At 33.1% G+C, this 17,184-nt stretch overlaps 1 protein-coding gene and 1 long non-coding RNA gene across 3 annotated transcripts; both read right to left on the reverse strand.

The window, feature by feature from the left end:
• LOC109350907 lies at positions 8,204-9,221 on the reverse strand. Its single transcript, XR_002108146.1, has 2 exons — positions 8,580-9,221; positions 8,204-8,493 (listed from the first exon to the last, which is right to left on the reverse strand). It is a non-coding gene; the product is annotated as an uncharacterized LOC109350907 (long non-coding RNA).
• On the reverse strand, positions 10,132-13,052 carry LOC109349821 (protein phosphatase 1 regulatory subunit pprA-like). Of its 2 annotated transcripts, XM_019590814.1 has the most exons (6): positions 12,707-13,052; positions 12,324-12,554; positions 11,466-11,612; positions 11,019-11,161; positions 10,822-10,936; positions 10,132-10,241 (listed from the first exon to the last, which is right to left on the reverse strand). In XM_019590814.1, the coding sequence occupies exons 1-6, from the start codon at positions 12,986-12,988 to the stop codon at positions 10,161-10,163; spliced, it is 999 nt and encodes a 332-aa protein (XP_019446359.1). In that variant the 5' UTR covers positions 12,989-13,052; the 3' UTR covers positions 10,132-10,160. The 2 variants fall into 2 exon arrangements, with proteins under 2 accessions (XP_019446359.1, XP_019446361.1); XM_019590816.1 differs by lacking the exon at positions 10,132-10,241 and having other exon boundaries at positions 10,823-10,889.

Raw genomic sequence — 17,184 nt, forward strand, 5'->3', positions numbered from 1 at the left:
AAAACCCCTCCCCGGCCGTAGTGTATGTGTATCATGGTACAAACTCAAGAGTTATAAGAAATAATAACACTCTACTCTTGTATCCCTCCATTTGGGTCTATGGTCGCTATTTAGGCTAAGGACGCTTCACAATAAGCTTTTATTATATTATATATATGAAATGAGCTCCTCTCAAATACTAAAATATGAGGATGAAAATACTTTTGTAAATTTTAATTTTATTTAATTTAAAATAATAGAGAATTTAGATTTTTAATTTTTGTGTGTACTTACCATGTCAAAATCTGAATTTAATACTAATCTCTCCTAATACCTAGCCCTTTTATACAGTAGTGACCGCTTTCAAGCTGAAATAGCTCCCCATTAATTTCTTCTCAAATTTTCAACATGTCCCAAAAATTTATGTCTCAATGTTTTAAGTCAATCACATTATAATAAGTAATAGTTAATACTTTCTGATAAGATTGGTAGACACCAAATTTTGATATAGATGATTTTCATTCATTTTCAAACACCAAATATGTATCTCCTTTTTCCCAAGATACCAGTTAATTTCCTCCATAAGTCAAGAGTAAATTCCATATCGAGTACCAATACTAACAATAAGTTTTAGAGGTTGGGAATTTAAGATATTTTCCCAGTAATTAATACACATAACCTGTAAACTTTATTGCCTTATGTCACCTGATGATGATCAAAGCAATCATTTGCCAGTTAAATATCTATACATAAAGCTTGAAATAATTTCTCTATATTTTAACATATTGTATTAGCATAGAGAGCGATGGCACATGCATACGATGGAAGTAGAGTGACGTTAGGGTTTTATTGACTATGAGCGTGGAGCATTTGGCGGTGGTCGGTGAAAAAACTCTGACCAAATGAACACCCATTGTCGGCATTGTTTATGCAAACACTTTCTGTTCATCACTGTTGTTCAGTCAAACTTTCAACGCTCCTTCTTCTTCTCCTTTTCTTGCTGCACAACATTACTTTTACACATATTACATATAACTGTCTCAGTCACACATCTTACTTTGTCTTCTGCTGTGACAACTGTGGTCCCACTTTTTTAGGCATCTGAGAATGGGAGCATATTTTTATTTACATTATGTTATTTCATGTATCATGAATCTTAGTCGAGAAAATATTTACTAAATAAATTTTAATTTAAATACATTTTTTAACTATTCATATCTTAAGCATATAGATTGATACATATTTTGGATAGAAAATGTGTTCCATTTGAAAACTCCCCCACCTTTTTGTTCTCTATGTCTACGTCCCAAACACAAATTTCACTTTTCTCAAATCTTAAATATGAAGTCAAATTTATGTCCCACTTGTTTCCTGGATGAGGCTGTTTAAGTATTTAGTATGGTTAGTGCAAATGAGTCAAAGTCCAGCACATAGGTTGTAATCCAAATGAGTGCTTATAAGAATTTACTACCTCCATTCTATGAAAATCATTTTCTTATTTTTTTGGTCTTTCGATCTACATGAGAATATTAACTATAATTTTTACTAATTTGAAACAATGATTAAAATGTAATGACTATACTAATATAAAGATCTATAAGGGTAAATTAAATAAATATATACATAAGGAAGGAATGGATTAGGTGAGAGTTTACAAGACAAAAATGGAAAACTATGAAATAGAATTGTACGACAAGATTATCTTATAATCTAGCTGGTATGTAAGTTACCTTCAAATAGCTTATCAAATATAAATTTCCTCGTAAGTCAAATTATGGATTTGTAAGCTTATTTTCCAAACACAACTAACTGGCTTACTTTTTTGTTAAATAAACCAATCATCTCACTTACAATTAGGTATGTTTGGGAATTATGAAGTAAATAGAAGGAGATTGATCAAATGACAAAGAATAAGAAATGAAGGCAATTTCCTCCATTGTTTGGGAGTATAAAATTTTGATGGGAGGATAAATTAATGATAATGTTACAATATTTTTATTTCTCCTTTAAAAATATAATTAACATTGAGAAATAAACAATATTATATAATTATATAATTTTACTAAAAATATTTAAATATTTTTTATATTTTGCCTCCATAAAAACCCTAAATTGGGGAACTATAAAAATAGATACATAAAGGAGAGTTTGAGAAACTGTTCAAAACCTTCAACTTTTCTTCATCCAACTCTCAACTAAAGAAAAGCTTTCTAAAGCCATACATCCTCTTCCTCCCCAAAATCACACTCTCAAACATAGTTTTGCAAGTCCAACATGTTAATAAACTCAATTGGGTGGATGCTTCTTTTTCCAGTCTCGTTTGTTTTCTAACTTTACTTCCTTACTTATGAAAGTGGTATTTCCATTGTATTTATTACAGTAAGGAAGTACGATTTTCGTAGTCCAAAAACATGGAGGATAAAATTAGAGAAATGAGGAAATTAAAAAAGGCTTCACCTGATAATTAGACCTTGTAAGTCCAACAAAAAGGAGAAGCTTTTACCCTATATTTGACCTTAGTGGGCTTCAAAAAGTTGAATCCCCAGCAATTTCATTTTGCCTCCTTTTTGTAATATTTGAGTCACTTGAAAAGACTTTTCAAGTTAGTCAAAAATGGATTTTAAAAATGGTTACATTGATATTATTATGGACGATGTGAAAATCCATGATATTCCAAATCAGGTCATCGACTGATGTAGAAAAAACCATTGAAGTTCGTTATTTACCAACCCGGTTTTCAAAGTCACTTTTCCAAATTAATTTTTTGAATGTCAGCTTTCCAAATCAGTTCTTTAAATTAACTGGTATTAAATTTCAAATATGACAATCGAGAATAGCTTTCCAAATCAGTTCTTTCAATTAAACTATAATATTTTCTAAACAAGAACAAGACATTAAATTTCTCAAAACACTGAAAACAAATCAAAATATTTTAAAGTTCGTGACTAATGATTGACTTTATATTTACGGGTTCTATTACAAACGATTATAAAGTTTAGTGTCCCAATTAAATCTATAAAATTAGGGACTTAATTAAAATGATTTTAAAGTTCAAGGGCCAATTATAAATTTTAAACTTTTTGACCTATTTAAATTTCTCAAATAGTTTTGGACTAAGGTGTAATTTAACCAAACAAAAAACTTAGAAGTTGGCGGTGTAACCTTGTAGATAACCCTACCATAATTGTCAAAACTAACTTTTCAGCTACTATAGATATTGTTTTTTATTCTTATCCTTTTTGTGGCCCCTAAAGGCTAAAGTCCAGAGCACAGAAGTGGGGTAGTATAATAATTATAGGATCATATGCTTCTTATGCTAATAAAAAATTAAGGATTATAAGTTCATGGATTGTAAGAGCTAACACTAAAGCGATGGTGATGTCTTAGAATAATTGAATGAGAACAAAATGTGAGAACATCAATATGGACCAAATCGATCTAAAGTTTGATATACCCTTGCCGACGAAAAAACAAGGTGATGATGTGCATGGGAATTGAGAAATTGGGTGATAGGCGTAAACTACTACGGAATAATCAAAATCAACACGTTTATCATTCATAATTTCTAATTTCATTCAATTAAATTTCGGGGCCAAAAGTCCAAATACCCTTTCTTTTTATTTCACTTTAAAGTTTAATTAAATGAGTAAATATATATAATGTTTTTCATATTTTTTTTGGGTACTATCAAATTATTTATTCATCTTTTTTGGTAAGAAACTAATCTCTTTCGAGATTCGTAGTTGTCCCTTCCAACAAGTGTTACTCCCAAGAATCGAACTTTTGACATTAAATCCAGTGAGGTCTTATACTACTAGACAACACCTTATTGGTATAATGCTTCTCATATAATGTTCCATATAGAAAGAAATTATGATGTACATTCATATATACGGAAACTAAATCATCATACATCATTTAGAGTTAGAAAAATGCTGATTTTTCCTCCCATCCCATTGTCCTTTCTGTGCTGTCAATTTTTAGAATCTTAGATTGTTAAACAAAGGGGGTCCTTCTTGTTTCGTTCCCCATCTTTATTTTCGTCGTCTTTTGGGATTTTTATGCTCTCTAATAATAGTTTAGTTGATTTGACTACAAAATAAAGTTTTTCCACTTTAAAGTTTAAACTTAAGAATGATTACAGTCTAGAGATAACTACTTTTACAAAACTTCAACTACATCAACCAAAAACATAATTAGTGGTCATATCTCACTGTCTTAGCACCACATTACTAAGGCCACTTCACTAAAGTGCCCATGTATGCCATTTCCCAAAGTATTATTGGAGAAGCAAGTATCACACAATAATAAACAAAAGATAATATATAATGACAATTTTACTATTTTATTATCATGAAATTACATTTTTATCATTGAAAATATGAAGAGAGACAAACACTTACCTCTTTATTAGCGGAAATGATCCTTATTATTTCCCATAGGAAGAGTAAAAATAATATGATATGCCCTAAAAGACAACCGAGTAAATTACAAAAGCTAATAAATGTAGACCTAATAATTGGATAAGAAAAGGGAATGGATACTATTATAAGAAAACTACAATAGGATGGGAACCATTGCTGTACCAGCGTGTCCTAAGTGGTTTGTTGGTTTGGCTCTCAACCTTTATGTCCTTGGTTCCAAGCAGACACAAAGAAGATAGAAGAGAAGCAAAAAGTAGTTATGCAAATATCCTGTTATTTGGAGATAAAGCTTTATAACTAAGGAGAAATGTTTATTTCACTCCATAATTTCGTACATATTTCTTCACCCATTTTTTTTATCAGCAATAAAAGTATTAATATAGAGATAAAGAAAAATTAGGAGAACAAGTGGTACTCTTATCCACTAAATCCCTACAAATAATACGGAAGAATACCATTTGAAGGGTTCCTCAACCAAGCAACTAGAGAAAAAGGGAAGCGGGCATTGATAAGACTCCGAGAATGTAGCAAAATAAGCTTCATCGTCTCATCAAGGTAAAAATGATTGTTCTCAAAAATACATTTGTTGCTAATATGCCAAAGAGTCCAAATTGTGACAAACCAAAGAGCAATCCACAAATGGATTTTCTTGTTGTCCATCCGTAACAAAGATGCATGAATTGACAAATGGGTCTTTACTTCATTATGAATAATAGAGGTAAGTCCAAAGTAAGAATAGAGTCTTTGCCAAATAATGTAGGATGTTGAGCAAGAAAAGAACAAGTGACTAGTGGATTCCTCCAACTCACCACAAAAAACACACAAAAGGGAGTCATGTACTCCTAAACCCCCTCTATGATCTAGGTTGAGTTTAGTTGGAATACCATCCAAAGCAATTTTCCATACTAGGCACTTCATCTTTGATGGGACATTACTCGCCCAAAGCTTCTTGAAGAAAATGAGATCGCTGCTTCCTTCATGTTTTTGTAAAAATTGGTATGCACTCTTGACTGAATACTTCCCACATTTGTCATGTAACAAAATCTAAGTATCTTCACTTTGTTGTTCAGTTTTAGAATCATGAATTATTTTTAAGAGATCATCATAATCCTCTTCCTCCCAAGCGAACAAGTTCCTCCTCCATTGAATATTCCAAGACCAAACTCCATCTCTCCATGCACCCAAGGATTCAACTGTTGCATCTTTATCCAAAGCCACCTGAAATAATCTTGTAAAGACATTTTTGAGAGAGTCTCCCCCTACCCAAACGTCAGTCCAGAATTTAATAGAGGATCCACATCCTAAAGACCCATGGAAACCACCATCTACCCACCCACAACCAATCCCTTCCCTGTTATGACTAAGATTTCCTAATTCTCTCCACCAAGAAGAACCTCTCCTGAAACACTCAAAAACACCGCCTACTCCATTATTTAAAAACTCATCCCCATATCTAGATCTTAAGACTTTCACCTAAAGAGCATCTCTCTCGATTAATAATCTCCACCTCCATTTACCTAAAAGAGCTAAGTTGAACACAAACAAATTATATCACAATATATCTCACATCCCAATTTTTAAAACTTAAAAATTAATATACGAATGTTGATTCACAACATAGATGAAATCTTTACATGATATCTATAGAGAGAGGTAGACTTATATATTAATTAACATGAACAAATTATTTTATAGGTTGAATACGTATGCATTGATAATGTAAGTGTTTTTTACACTGTCAGCAATTATTCATCATTCATATGTTAATCATCATTAACTCTCAAACAAAAGTAATATAAATCAATGGTAGATGATGACCGACAATGCAAAAAACTTTATATAGAAGTCAATTTTTATATATGTTTATAGAGTATCTACCGGCTATTACAAGAATCACATGTAAATTGATATTTTGTTGAGAAAAAAATATATTACTAACCGTGTATGAGTTTGATATAACGTCACTACATCATCCACCATTCATGTCTTATTATTATTATTATTGATTTTTCTATAAAAATAATATAAATGAATAATGGATAGTGATCTTTACATTGATAGTGCTAGATATTACACTCTTAGTCTAAACTTGTTAGTTTTTCAAATATTTTTGAATAAATTTCACACAAATAATTATCAACTTCGCAAATAACAAACACTTGCACTATCTCATATGGTTTAATTTTCGTCATTTAATCATATCTAATAGTATTCACTTATTTTATACATAGGCAAAAAATGTATGCAATATATATAAATATATCACCACACATTTTGCAAGTATAACCGGCCTTCAACTTGAAGATTTTGAGTGTGTTAGGTAAGACATGAAGAAAGTTATAAGTTATTCAATTACTCTTTTTTTAACTAAAATGAAACTTCTAAATGATAACTATGTTTGGTTAGAATATTATTTTAAAAAGGTCCTCAAAAATTAGACGAGAGATTTTAAATGTTAATTAAAATCATCTCTAATACTAGAAATTCAATACCATAATATAAGGTAAAGAATAGATTAGGTAATTTTTAATATTATTTTTATTTAGAAATAACTAATTAAAAAATTTCTTTGCATATTAATGCCCAATAAATGAAGAAATTGTATTCCTTGAAATAAACCTTTTGTTTCACAAAATGTGTCACTTCATATATAATTATTAAAAAAATATATTTAATTAAAATTTTAATAATTACATTGTTTAATTAATGATAGATAATAACATGTAAGATGACAAACTTTGTGAAAGTGAAGATGTGCTCTCATAAATATAAACCATATAGGCCAAACAATTAGTGAATGTCATGGTCAAATTATGGCAGCAAATGGTGGGGGCGCTGTCTGCTAACGTTGGGAAGGTACGATGTGACATCTACCTTTTTCATACGAACGCACGTGTATGTATTTCGTCACCAATAAACTTTTTTGGGTTGCTTTTATTGTTGTGCTTGTACAAGAAAGCAAACACAAAAATCTCAAATTAGATCTTGTTGCACTCATGGCTTATATCAGCTTATACAACACGCAGATCATATTGCTCTCATGGCTAAATGGCTGCATTTTAAATACAAAAAAAGAAAGTAGGAAAGGTTAAAATAACATATCTAATTCTCAGGAATAACTTCTAGTAATATTTATAAATTACCCACCAATAAAATTTATCAGCAAAAGCCAAATCCAAAACCTTTAGGTGAAGAAATACCATTAGTAGTACAAAAAAATCCAAAACCTTTAGAATATGGGTTGTTGATTTTTATTTTTGTTCATTAGTTTAAATTTAAATATCATAATACTTGTTTTGGGTAAGGTTACATTTTTTTTTAAAACAGACATGTAACATTGCCAACGTGCACATAATCAACGTTAGAAAGATGTTAAAAAACATATAACATTCCTATATTTGTATTTTATTTTATTTTTACATTTAGAAACTAGGTTCATAAAGGATACAAGAAAACAAATAGTAAGCAGGCTTAGGAAGCCAATTGTGTCAGAAGCACAAAGGTCCAATCCCCATTGGAAGCCCTTCCAGATGTGAGTAGCTAGGTATGTATTAAGATTAGCTTATTTTATGTATTAGACATAAAAAGTGTTCACCTAATTCCTACATAATTTTAAAGCCTCCAAACTATGTTGTCAACAGTTCAATCTTGTCATTTTGGTCCTTGCGAGTTGTCACTCTCAATTTTCATAATAAAATTTAAGTTTAGCATGATAAAAATTAAGTTGTTTATGCATTGTGCAATGCTCAAACCCAAATGGCCCTTGAGTGAGGATACATGTTACAATGTTAGATAATGAGTTTCTCTAACAACTTATATTAAAATCTTATTGAGAGAACTTCTGTAAAAATAACTAAACTTCTTTTCCTAAAAAATAAGTTTTTCCAAACATGCACCTAATTAATCATATGATTAAAGAAGGAAGGGACAAGAAGCAAATGAACATCAAATGTTGGCTACCTTCATGTTCAGAATCTGTATTTTACTTTTTCATTATTGCTAGTTTATTGATCATCATGTTGATATCATATGTCTTGCCACTATAAAATGATTCCAATTCCTTTTTTGACTGCTTTATGATTAGCTGTCACTGAAAAAGGTTAATGACAACTTACGAGGTCTTTGTTGATGAAATAGCTCAGGAAACAGATAGAGTCAATAGTTCTACGGTTCTACCACATGAGCTAATACAACAGTTGAAGTGCTCAGATTTATAACTTCAATTCTGTGGTGTTTATGATGCTTGGTTAAGAAGCCTCATACACTTGTTGACCAGGAAAATCTATGTCAAGTTCTTTGGGATGGACTTTACGTTGGTGAAGTTTCATTAACTAGAATTGAGCCTTTTCTTGAGGAACTTGAACAATGTCTGAAGAATATATCATCAACAGTACATGATGATAGAGCCGAAACACATGCACTTATTGAGGTAATGGAGGCCTGTTTTGAAGGATTCTTGATGGTTTTGTTAGAAGACTACAAACCTACAAGTTTCTAAGTTTCTGACTGATTTGTTTAGGTCTAATGAAGATAGTGCTTTGCCAACTTAACTGATAGAAAACATTCTACCAATGCTAAAGGTGCACTTCACTTGTTTGGCATAGATATTGAATCCTTAATTCAGCAATTCAACCAGCTTACTATTGAAATGTTCGGTCCTTCAGCCAAATCCAAGTCTTCACTGCCTCCAACTTCTACTCAATGGAGACCAAGAAAACCAAACACATTTTTCCATGTTTTGTATCATGGGAACCATGAGCTGCCAAGTTCATTACAAAGAATTACAGCTTGCCAACAAAAGCCTAAGAACTGATATATCAGGCTATGCCACCCTATATATGTACCTCAGGGGGTATTGATTAATAATAAGATCTTTAGACACTTATTGTTAATTTCTCTATAGTGCACTGAACTGTCAAACAAACTTGTTAAAGGAACTACTTGGTTCAGCCTGCATTAAGTTAGCCCATTCATTCTAGTTGGCCAGCATTCTATCACTTGTCCACTCTACTTGCCTAACAGGGCAGCCAAGTTCATGAGGCTGACTAGTGAGGTCCGGGGAACGTAAATATACAGTCTCTTACCTCTGCAAGGCGGCGGAAATAATTCCAGAATTTGAATATGCAACTTTCAGGTCACAGAGAAGCAACCTTACCTTACCGTTGTAAAAAGGCTTTACTCTCTCAGTGATTCTAACGACGTACTGGTAGAATAACAAGACTCTATAAGAGAGCAGAGGCTAGAAGGTAAAGATGGTAATATGACAGACAATAAATAATGGGTCATAGATAAATCAGTCAAACAAATTTGGAAGACTATCTAGACCATCACTCAACTAAATCATCTTCATCTGAAAAGGTATAGAAAGAAATATCAACAACATAGCAAAGAAACCGTCACTTCAAAATTTGGTTGCCAAACAAACATAAATAAAGCAAAATGTGGTCTGCAAACCAAGAAATATTTAACAAGTATGTTCATTCGACGGAGAACCAATCATCAGACCACATAATAATGTCCAATGGTTGCTAAGCAAATTCTCTTAATCAGGTGGACAGCAAAATCACCAATCTTTCAAGCCAGAAACTGCAAGCATGACAGACTTCACATCATTAATCATAGTGCAATCTAAAACACAACTACTTACAATGGCGAAAGTGTACAAAAAGATTTATATAAAACTTACAAATGGATATGAAAAGGCAAAGCTTCAAAGCTACTGTCTTTTTTTCAAAACAGACGAAGCCAATAAACTCTTTAAGAAAATACATCAGAATCAATTTGTTGGATATTGAGGAATATTTCCCTTAGAACAGCAGTATAGTTGGGTGACTTAGCCTGCCAGAAAAAGCAAGATTATTTCTTTAAAAAATACATCATATAACTGCAAAAAATGATATCAACTTGGCAATGTATAACATGGAATCTACCATCGAAGGGAGTATAAATGTCAAGGTAAGCTTCATTCTAGAAAACCAATACAATGAAAATAAAAAACGATACAGAGAGGAGTTGGAAAGATAGAAAAATCCAATACTTTAAGATAAAGAAAACCAATACAAAGAAACAAACAAATGACACTTTTACAACGCCTATATCTATTTCTCCAGCCAACCCCTGGAAGGGAATAGTAAAGAAAAGCTGCATTGCATTGAGAAAAACCATATTCACACAGTAAGCAACATGATAAAAATATGTGGCCTATCAATAATATATGCTCATAGCCTCATATAACTTGATAATAAGATAAAATGATAGTTGAGAAACTGATGAATGACCTAACAAGAAACAGATGAAACACGTGTTATTTGAAAGGCTCAATCGACAAATATAAAGGTAAAAAAATATGTATGGCCCAATGTACAAATATAAATGTGTCAAAAAAACCTCAATTTTGCAAGACTAGAAAAAAGCTTACACATGGGTTCTTTTCTAGGTAGATAGTAGTAAGCTTCTCTTTTGAACCAGCAACAGCCTCAGAAATTCCTTCAAGTGATTCTATTTGGTTGTCATTAAGCCATAAATCTTCTAATCTGTAATAGATTAAATGAGACATTTACAGCATAAGGCTAAAAAATATCATGCGTAGAGAAAGAAATGGAGGAATATACATACTGTGTCAGGTTTTGAATGTCATCGATAGAGGTTAGCTTATTTGATGATACATCTAAAACCCGGAGATTGACTAAAGATGACAGGCCTTCCATTTTTGAAATACCATTATGGCTCAAATATAGTTCTTCCAGCGCTATGCAACCCTGTATCCCAAAAGAAGGGGGGAAGTTAGTAACTACAAATGAAACACTAATATGAAGAGAGAGAGAAATGTACTTATGTAAAATTTCCCATCCCCCCAATAAAATCATGAACAGGTTCAACTTTGTTTATTGAATTAGAGGGCAACAACCTATAACTTTGACTCATGCATGGATTCTGAATATTTTCCCTCAATTGTTTTACATGATTGAAATGTTTCTTTTAATTCAACATTGGATATCACTTCAAAAAGGGAGAAAAAATTGGATATGAAAAATATTGTAACAGTATTGGTAGAGGAGATACCTCAAGTCCTGTCATCGAAGTGAGACGATTGCTTTGCAAACTAATCTTCTTGATGCAGTTGAGACCACATAGATTTATAACTTTAATTCTATTACGTCCAAGCCACAGCTCCTGTAAATTTGTCAAGTTTTGCAAATTCTCCATCACCTGAATCCATCAGAAATACAGACAAACAATCAGAACACACACATATCTTGCTCCATTAAATGCTGCATGTAGGGAACTTCTATGGTACCTGATAGGTATGCTACTCGAACTGAGTTGTCAAAAATTCATTAAATACCAATTTCAGAATAAATTATTAAGATCGTCAATAACCAATAAAACGCCATAGTACTACGTATGAAGCACAGTTTCTACTTACTCATTAACATGCAAAAAGGTAGCGTTTGGCAAACATGTTACTATGAAATGGAATACAACATGTACATAGGAATTCTCTACGCATGGGCCAAGTAGGCCCAATAGCAGGATAACCCGAAGAGAGTTCATCCAAGTCTAGGCCGAGCTGAATAAACCTTAGCCGACTACTAAAGCCGAGAAGTCTAGCCCTCATTCAGTTGAATTAGGCATGCCAATTCTATGCAATAGCCGCGGGCCACATTGCTAGGCAAGGAACCTCCTAATCCCAGCTAAAATAAGTACCTAAGGAAACCATCTAGAACCTTCCATCGAGCACCGAGCATGTAACATATGACCTCAAAATGGGAAAAACTTAATCACCTCACCTCTCGAAAATCTCGCTAACCAACCTAGATTTCCTGTTCCACTCTCTAAAAGAATGACATCATGTCAAGCATTCTCTACTCAATGCTGTTATTCATAATGCAGTAGAATAGAGTGTAGCAAATAACTAACCCGTAATTTGTTGGAACCAAGTTCAAGAATGTTTAATTGATGAAAATGATCAATCTCTTCAATCTTAGGGACTTCATTTTTTGACACGTAGAGCTCTTTAAGGGTGTCGGAAACAGAGGACAAGCCATGTAGAGAAGTAATTTCATTGAAAGAAACATCAAAAACCAAAAGCTTCTTAAATATGGTAACATCTGGAATCTTCTTTAAATGATTATCCCTCAGCACAAGCTCCTGTATTATAAATTAATTATAATAATAATAATAAGAGAATAAATGTAATTATAGTGTCGGAGAAGATAATTTATCTCATTGTACGAGAAGATATTTTATTTTCTAATAGTAATTATAAATTGTACTGAGACAAATAGAGAGAGTAAAAGTACCTGGAGTTGAGAGAGTGAGGTCCATGAAGAGAGGGGTGAAACGGCGTCGTCAGTGATGAGGTTTTGACGGAGGGAGAGTTTGTTGAGAAGGGAAAGGTGTTGAATGCGAGGGTCGAGGGTGGAAAGACGATTGGAAGTGAGGTCTAACTCGGTGAGAGTGAGCGGTAACTCGACCGAGTCAAGATCATGGAGTTGGTAACTGGTGAGATCGAGAAATGTCGATGAAGAAGGATCTTCTTCTTGTTCCGCTTCATCATTCAGATCCATTCTCTGATTCTCCATTTCTAACTCTTACGCTTTGATCATTCAACACCAAACTCAACTAAAATGCTAATTTCAGATTCTGTTTTCATTCAACACCTTCATTTTTCTTTCTATTTGCTTTTTACTTTTTTAATAAAACTAAAAATTAAAATTGGAATTGGGCTGACCCAATAATATGCATAGTTTAATTATAAAAACTCTTTTTACTAAAATTATATAAATCATTCATATTTTTCTAAGTATATCACACCGATGAACAATATATTATATACTATTTATGATCTTAATTTAGTATGATTGATGATTCTTGGTATCTAATGGACTTTGTTTCACATGGTTTAGTGTTTTAGACTTTATTGGACTAATATTCCTAAAATGAGTTATTTTGAAATTATTTTGTCTAATTAAATTTATTATCATTTTCATATCATATTTGACACTAATGGCATTTTGGGCATTATGGAAGTAGAGGATGTGTGTTGAAGTGAAGATTGTATTTTTATTTTAGGAATTTTTATTTTTAAATTCGATTTTAGCTTTGGGCCCATTGTTAGGGCCCATTTTCGGTTTTACTTTTAGTAAAAGAAGGAACTCGAATTTCACTCTCACTCTCTACATTCACTCATTTTTAGAATTCCGTTTCCCCTCTTTTGCTCTGCTAGGGCTTCACATTTTCTTCATTTTCGGTTTTCATTCACCTTCTTCATTTTCGGTTTGTATCTCCCACCGAATGGAAGGCTAAACTTGTAGACTAAATTCCTTTGGTAATGTATCATAAGTCTTGAGCTTTTGTTATTAATGCATTTTCGGTTTCTTTATTGTTGATTTCTTCTATCTTAGAAATTGGTTTATGAGTTTATCTTCGCTTAGTTGATTTACTCTATAGTGCATGAATGCTTAGTTCGTGTGAATTTGTTAACTGTTTCATGCTTATGCTGATTTCACTTAATTAGAGGCTTAGGTTTTGGAACAATTGATTATCGCTTAGTTAATTGGTTCTCAACAAATTCAGAAGTTAATAGCTGAAATCTGAAAATAATCTTTTGAAACCGAGGATTGAGTTGTGAACAGACGAACCAAAGAGATTTAGCCGTTTTATTACATTGCTTAACTACTGTTTCTAAATTTGATTTATATTCATACTATCCAACAAAAAAAAACCCTTGTGTGTGTGAGAGTATGAGGTGTTTGAAGTTTTGCTTGAAAGATAATCCTTGGGAAACGACCTAGGAGTCACTTCCTAGTACTGTAGTTTTTAATTGTTATATTATTTGTATCGGGTACTGTCTCAATCAAATTTGGCGCCGCTGCCGGGGATTATCGGTTCTTGTCAAAGGTTCTTAGTATAGTTTAGTGTGTGTCTTAGAATAACCATTCTGTTTGGGTTTCAAAATCTGCCTATAGCATTCATTGTTTGATGTCTTATTTAGCTATTTGCTTGTTGGTTAATTCAAGTGTATGTTGGTTAATATAGTTGTGGTTGGAATTTTTGCATGAAACTTTGTTTCCACACTTCTTTCATCACATATTGAATACTGGATGCATCATAGTCAATCACCTTGCTGCTTGTTGTGAGATACAAACAAGTAGTGACTATTTTTACTATTGGTTTTCTATTTTGGGCATAACTTTGGGATTGTTAATCAAAATTGGACATATTTTATATGCATTTGGCGTTGAAAACCCCAATGATTCTTTCTCTACACACTGCATGTAGAACCCACCCTGAAAATCCAAAGAGAGTTTGTTTACTATTTCTTTTTTATTTTAAAAGTTTAATTTTTCAATTGTTTTGATTTTGTTGCATTTAATTAAATTAGTTAGGCNAGTTAGGTTTTGAGTTTTGTCCTGAAACCTTTTGTGGATGTTTCCTATGGTATTAGGATTTTATTGATGCAAGGTTTTAGTTGATCACTGAAGTTTAACATGTATTTCACTTAGTGTCCTACATGGTTCTTACTGTTGCATTTAGTGCATAACTAAGGGAAATCCTAACTCTTTGCATCCAATAAATCTTAAAATTAATAGAACATTTCATAGTTTGGTTAGACAAGTTAGGAATTTAAATTTAGATAGTGAGTCTTTTCATCTTAGTGTTAATCTACCTGATAGTGATACTGATTCTGTTGTTTATGTGCATTCTGCTGTTTCTGTGCATTCTGCTGTTTCTGTGCGTTCTGTTGCATACTCTAAAAATATGGCTGAACCACCTCCAATTTCACGTGAGAGGACATTAAGGGAGCTGGTTGCACTTGATTTCACATACGAAAGTTTGTGTATCCAATATCCCAATGAGGATGTGCCATATATGCTCAAAACTAGACTAATTTATTTGTTGCCTAAGTTTCATGGACTTGCAGGTGAATGTCCTCATAAGCATCTTAAGGAGTTCCACATTGTATGTTCCACCATGAAGCCTCGTGATATCCAAGATTGGTTGAGGGCGCTTCAAAAGATTGGTTGTATTACTTGGCCCCTGGTTCTATTACTAGTTGGGATGACCTGAAGAGAATCTTCCTTGAAAAATTATTTCCTGCCTCCAGGACCACTGCAATCAGAAAATATACTTCTAGAATCAGACAACTACATGCAGAAGGTTTATATGAATATTGGGAGAGATTTAAGAGACTATGTGCAAGCTTCCCCCATCATTAGATATTTGAACAACTCCTCCTGCAATATTTCTATGAGGGTCTGAACAACATGGAGAGGAATATCATTGATGCTGCTAGTGGTGGTGCACTTGGAGATACGACTCCTTTTGAGGCTAGAGGTTTGATTGAGAAGATGTCTTCGAACTCTCAACAGTTCAGTGCAAGAACTAGTGATGGTATAGTGGTCAGTGGTGTCTATGATGTTGGGACAGATTCGGTGAGGCAAGATAAACTTGAGAAAAAATTGACTCCCTTGCCACCTTGGTTACTCAACTTGCCATGAATCAACAAAAACCTCCACTTGCAGCACGAGTTTGCGGCATTTGCACCGCAATTGACCATTATGTTGATGTTTGTCCTTCTCTCTTGAAGCCCAAACTGGTGACCATCCAGAGGCCTATGCTGCAAATATTTACAACAATAGACCTCAACAACAACAACAAAATTATGATCCTTCATCAAGTAGATACAAACCTGGTTGGAGGAATCATCCAAATCTTAGATGGTTTGATCCTTCACAACCTCATCCAGGGCCAATATTTCAGAACAATAATGCTGCATAAAATAGACCATATGTGCCTCCTCCAATCCAACAACAGAGGCAACAACAAGTGAATAGTAATCCTGCCCCTGCACCTAGTGAACCTTGATTAGAAGAATTGGTGAGGCAGATGACATTGCAGAATATGCAATTCCAGCAAGAGACTAGAGCTTTCGTTCAAAGACAAGAGTCCTTCATTCAGAATTTGACCACCCAAATTCGACAAATGGCTACTTCATTAAACACATTACACTCTCATAATTTTGCTAAGTTTCCTTCCCAGACTATGGTCAACTCGAAGAATGTGAGTGTCGTCTGTAACGCCCCGAAAAATACTTCTCAAAAACATTGCGGAAAAATGGGTAATTTTTTTTTTTTTTTGAATAAAGAGGTTGTATAAAATTGTTTCCTTTTAAAACCTTCCTTTTCCGGGACATCACTTTAAGTAACTCAAATGCGGAAAATCAACTTATCGTTATCGAATGATAACTTAACCTGATTCACAATTTCCTGAATAACACAATGCATATAAACACGGTTAAGTCGTCTTTAGTTCATGCAAACTAAGTCAACAAAGGCGGAAACTACATCGCCATTAACATATACAAAAATCCAAAAAGAAAGGGCGAAAATACTAATCATCGCCAACAGACACTAAACCAAGACATGAACAAGCTGAAACTGTTAGTGTTTCAAAAGTCACAAAATGATAAGCAACTCCTAGTGGCTAACTCCAAAGCTAGGATACTGCCTCTCCTCAATTCTGCATGCCCCCTCTTGGAACATCATAGACGGGTAGTTCCAAATCCGAGCAAAGCTGTCTACCTGACGAGCACACGTCCGAAAAGCAAGCAATAGACAAAGAAGAGAAATAGATAGAGTAAGACATCTAGTGAACATAAATTCATTGACGGCATGGACTTACTCAGAATATTACATTCAGATATGAAAAACAATTCATATATATATAACATATTACATTATAACTCATCAGTTATTCTCGTAAACAATTATCCAAT

Source organism: Lupinus angustifolius, chromosome LG06 (genome assembly GCF_001865875.1).
Source record: "Lupinus angustifolius cultivar Tanjil chromosome LG06, LupAngTanjil_v1.0, whole genome shotgun sequence".
In the NCBI taxonomy this organism is placed as follows: domain Eukaryota; kingdom Viridiplantae; phylum Streptophyta; class Magnoliopsida; order Fabales; family Fabaceae; genus Lupinus; species Lupinus angustifolius.

Excerpts from the sequence above, each read along its gene's own strand:
- LOC109349821 (XM_019590814.1), bottom strand. The coding sequence starts at position 12,988 with ATGGAGAATCAGAGAATGGATCTGAATGATGAAGCGGAACAAGAAGAA. Across the intron at positions 10,937-11,018 it reads GACATTCAAAACCTGACACA|ATTAGAAGATTTATGGCTTA; the intron begins GTATGTATATTC and ends AATCTATTACAG. Across the intron at positions 10,242-10,821 it reads ACCTAGAAAAGAACCCATGT|GCTAAGTCACCCAACTATAC; the intron begins GTAAGCTTTTTT and ends TTTTTCTGGCAG.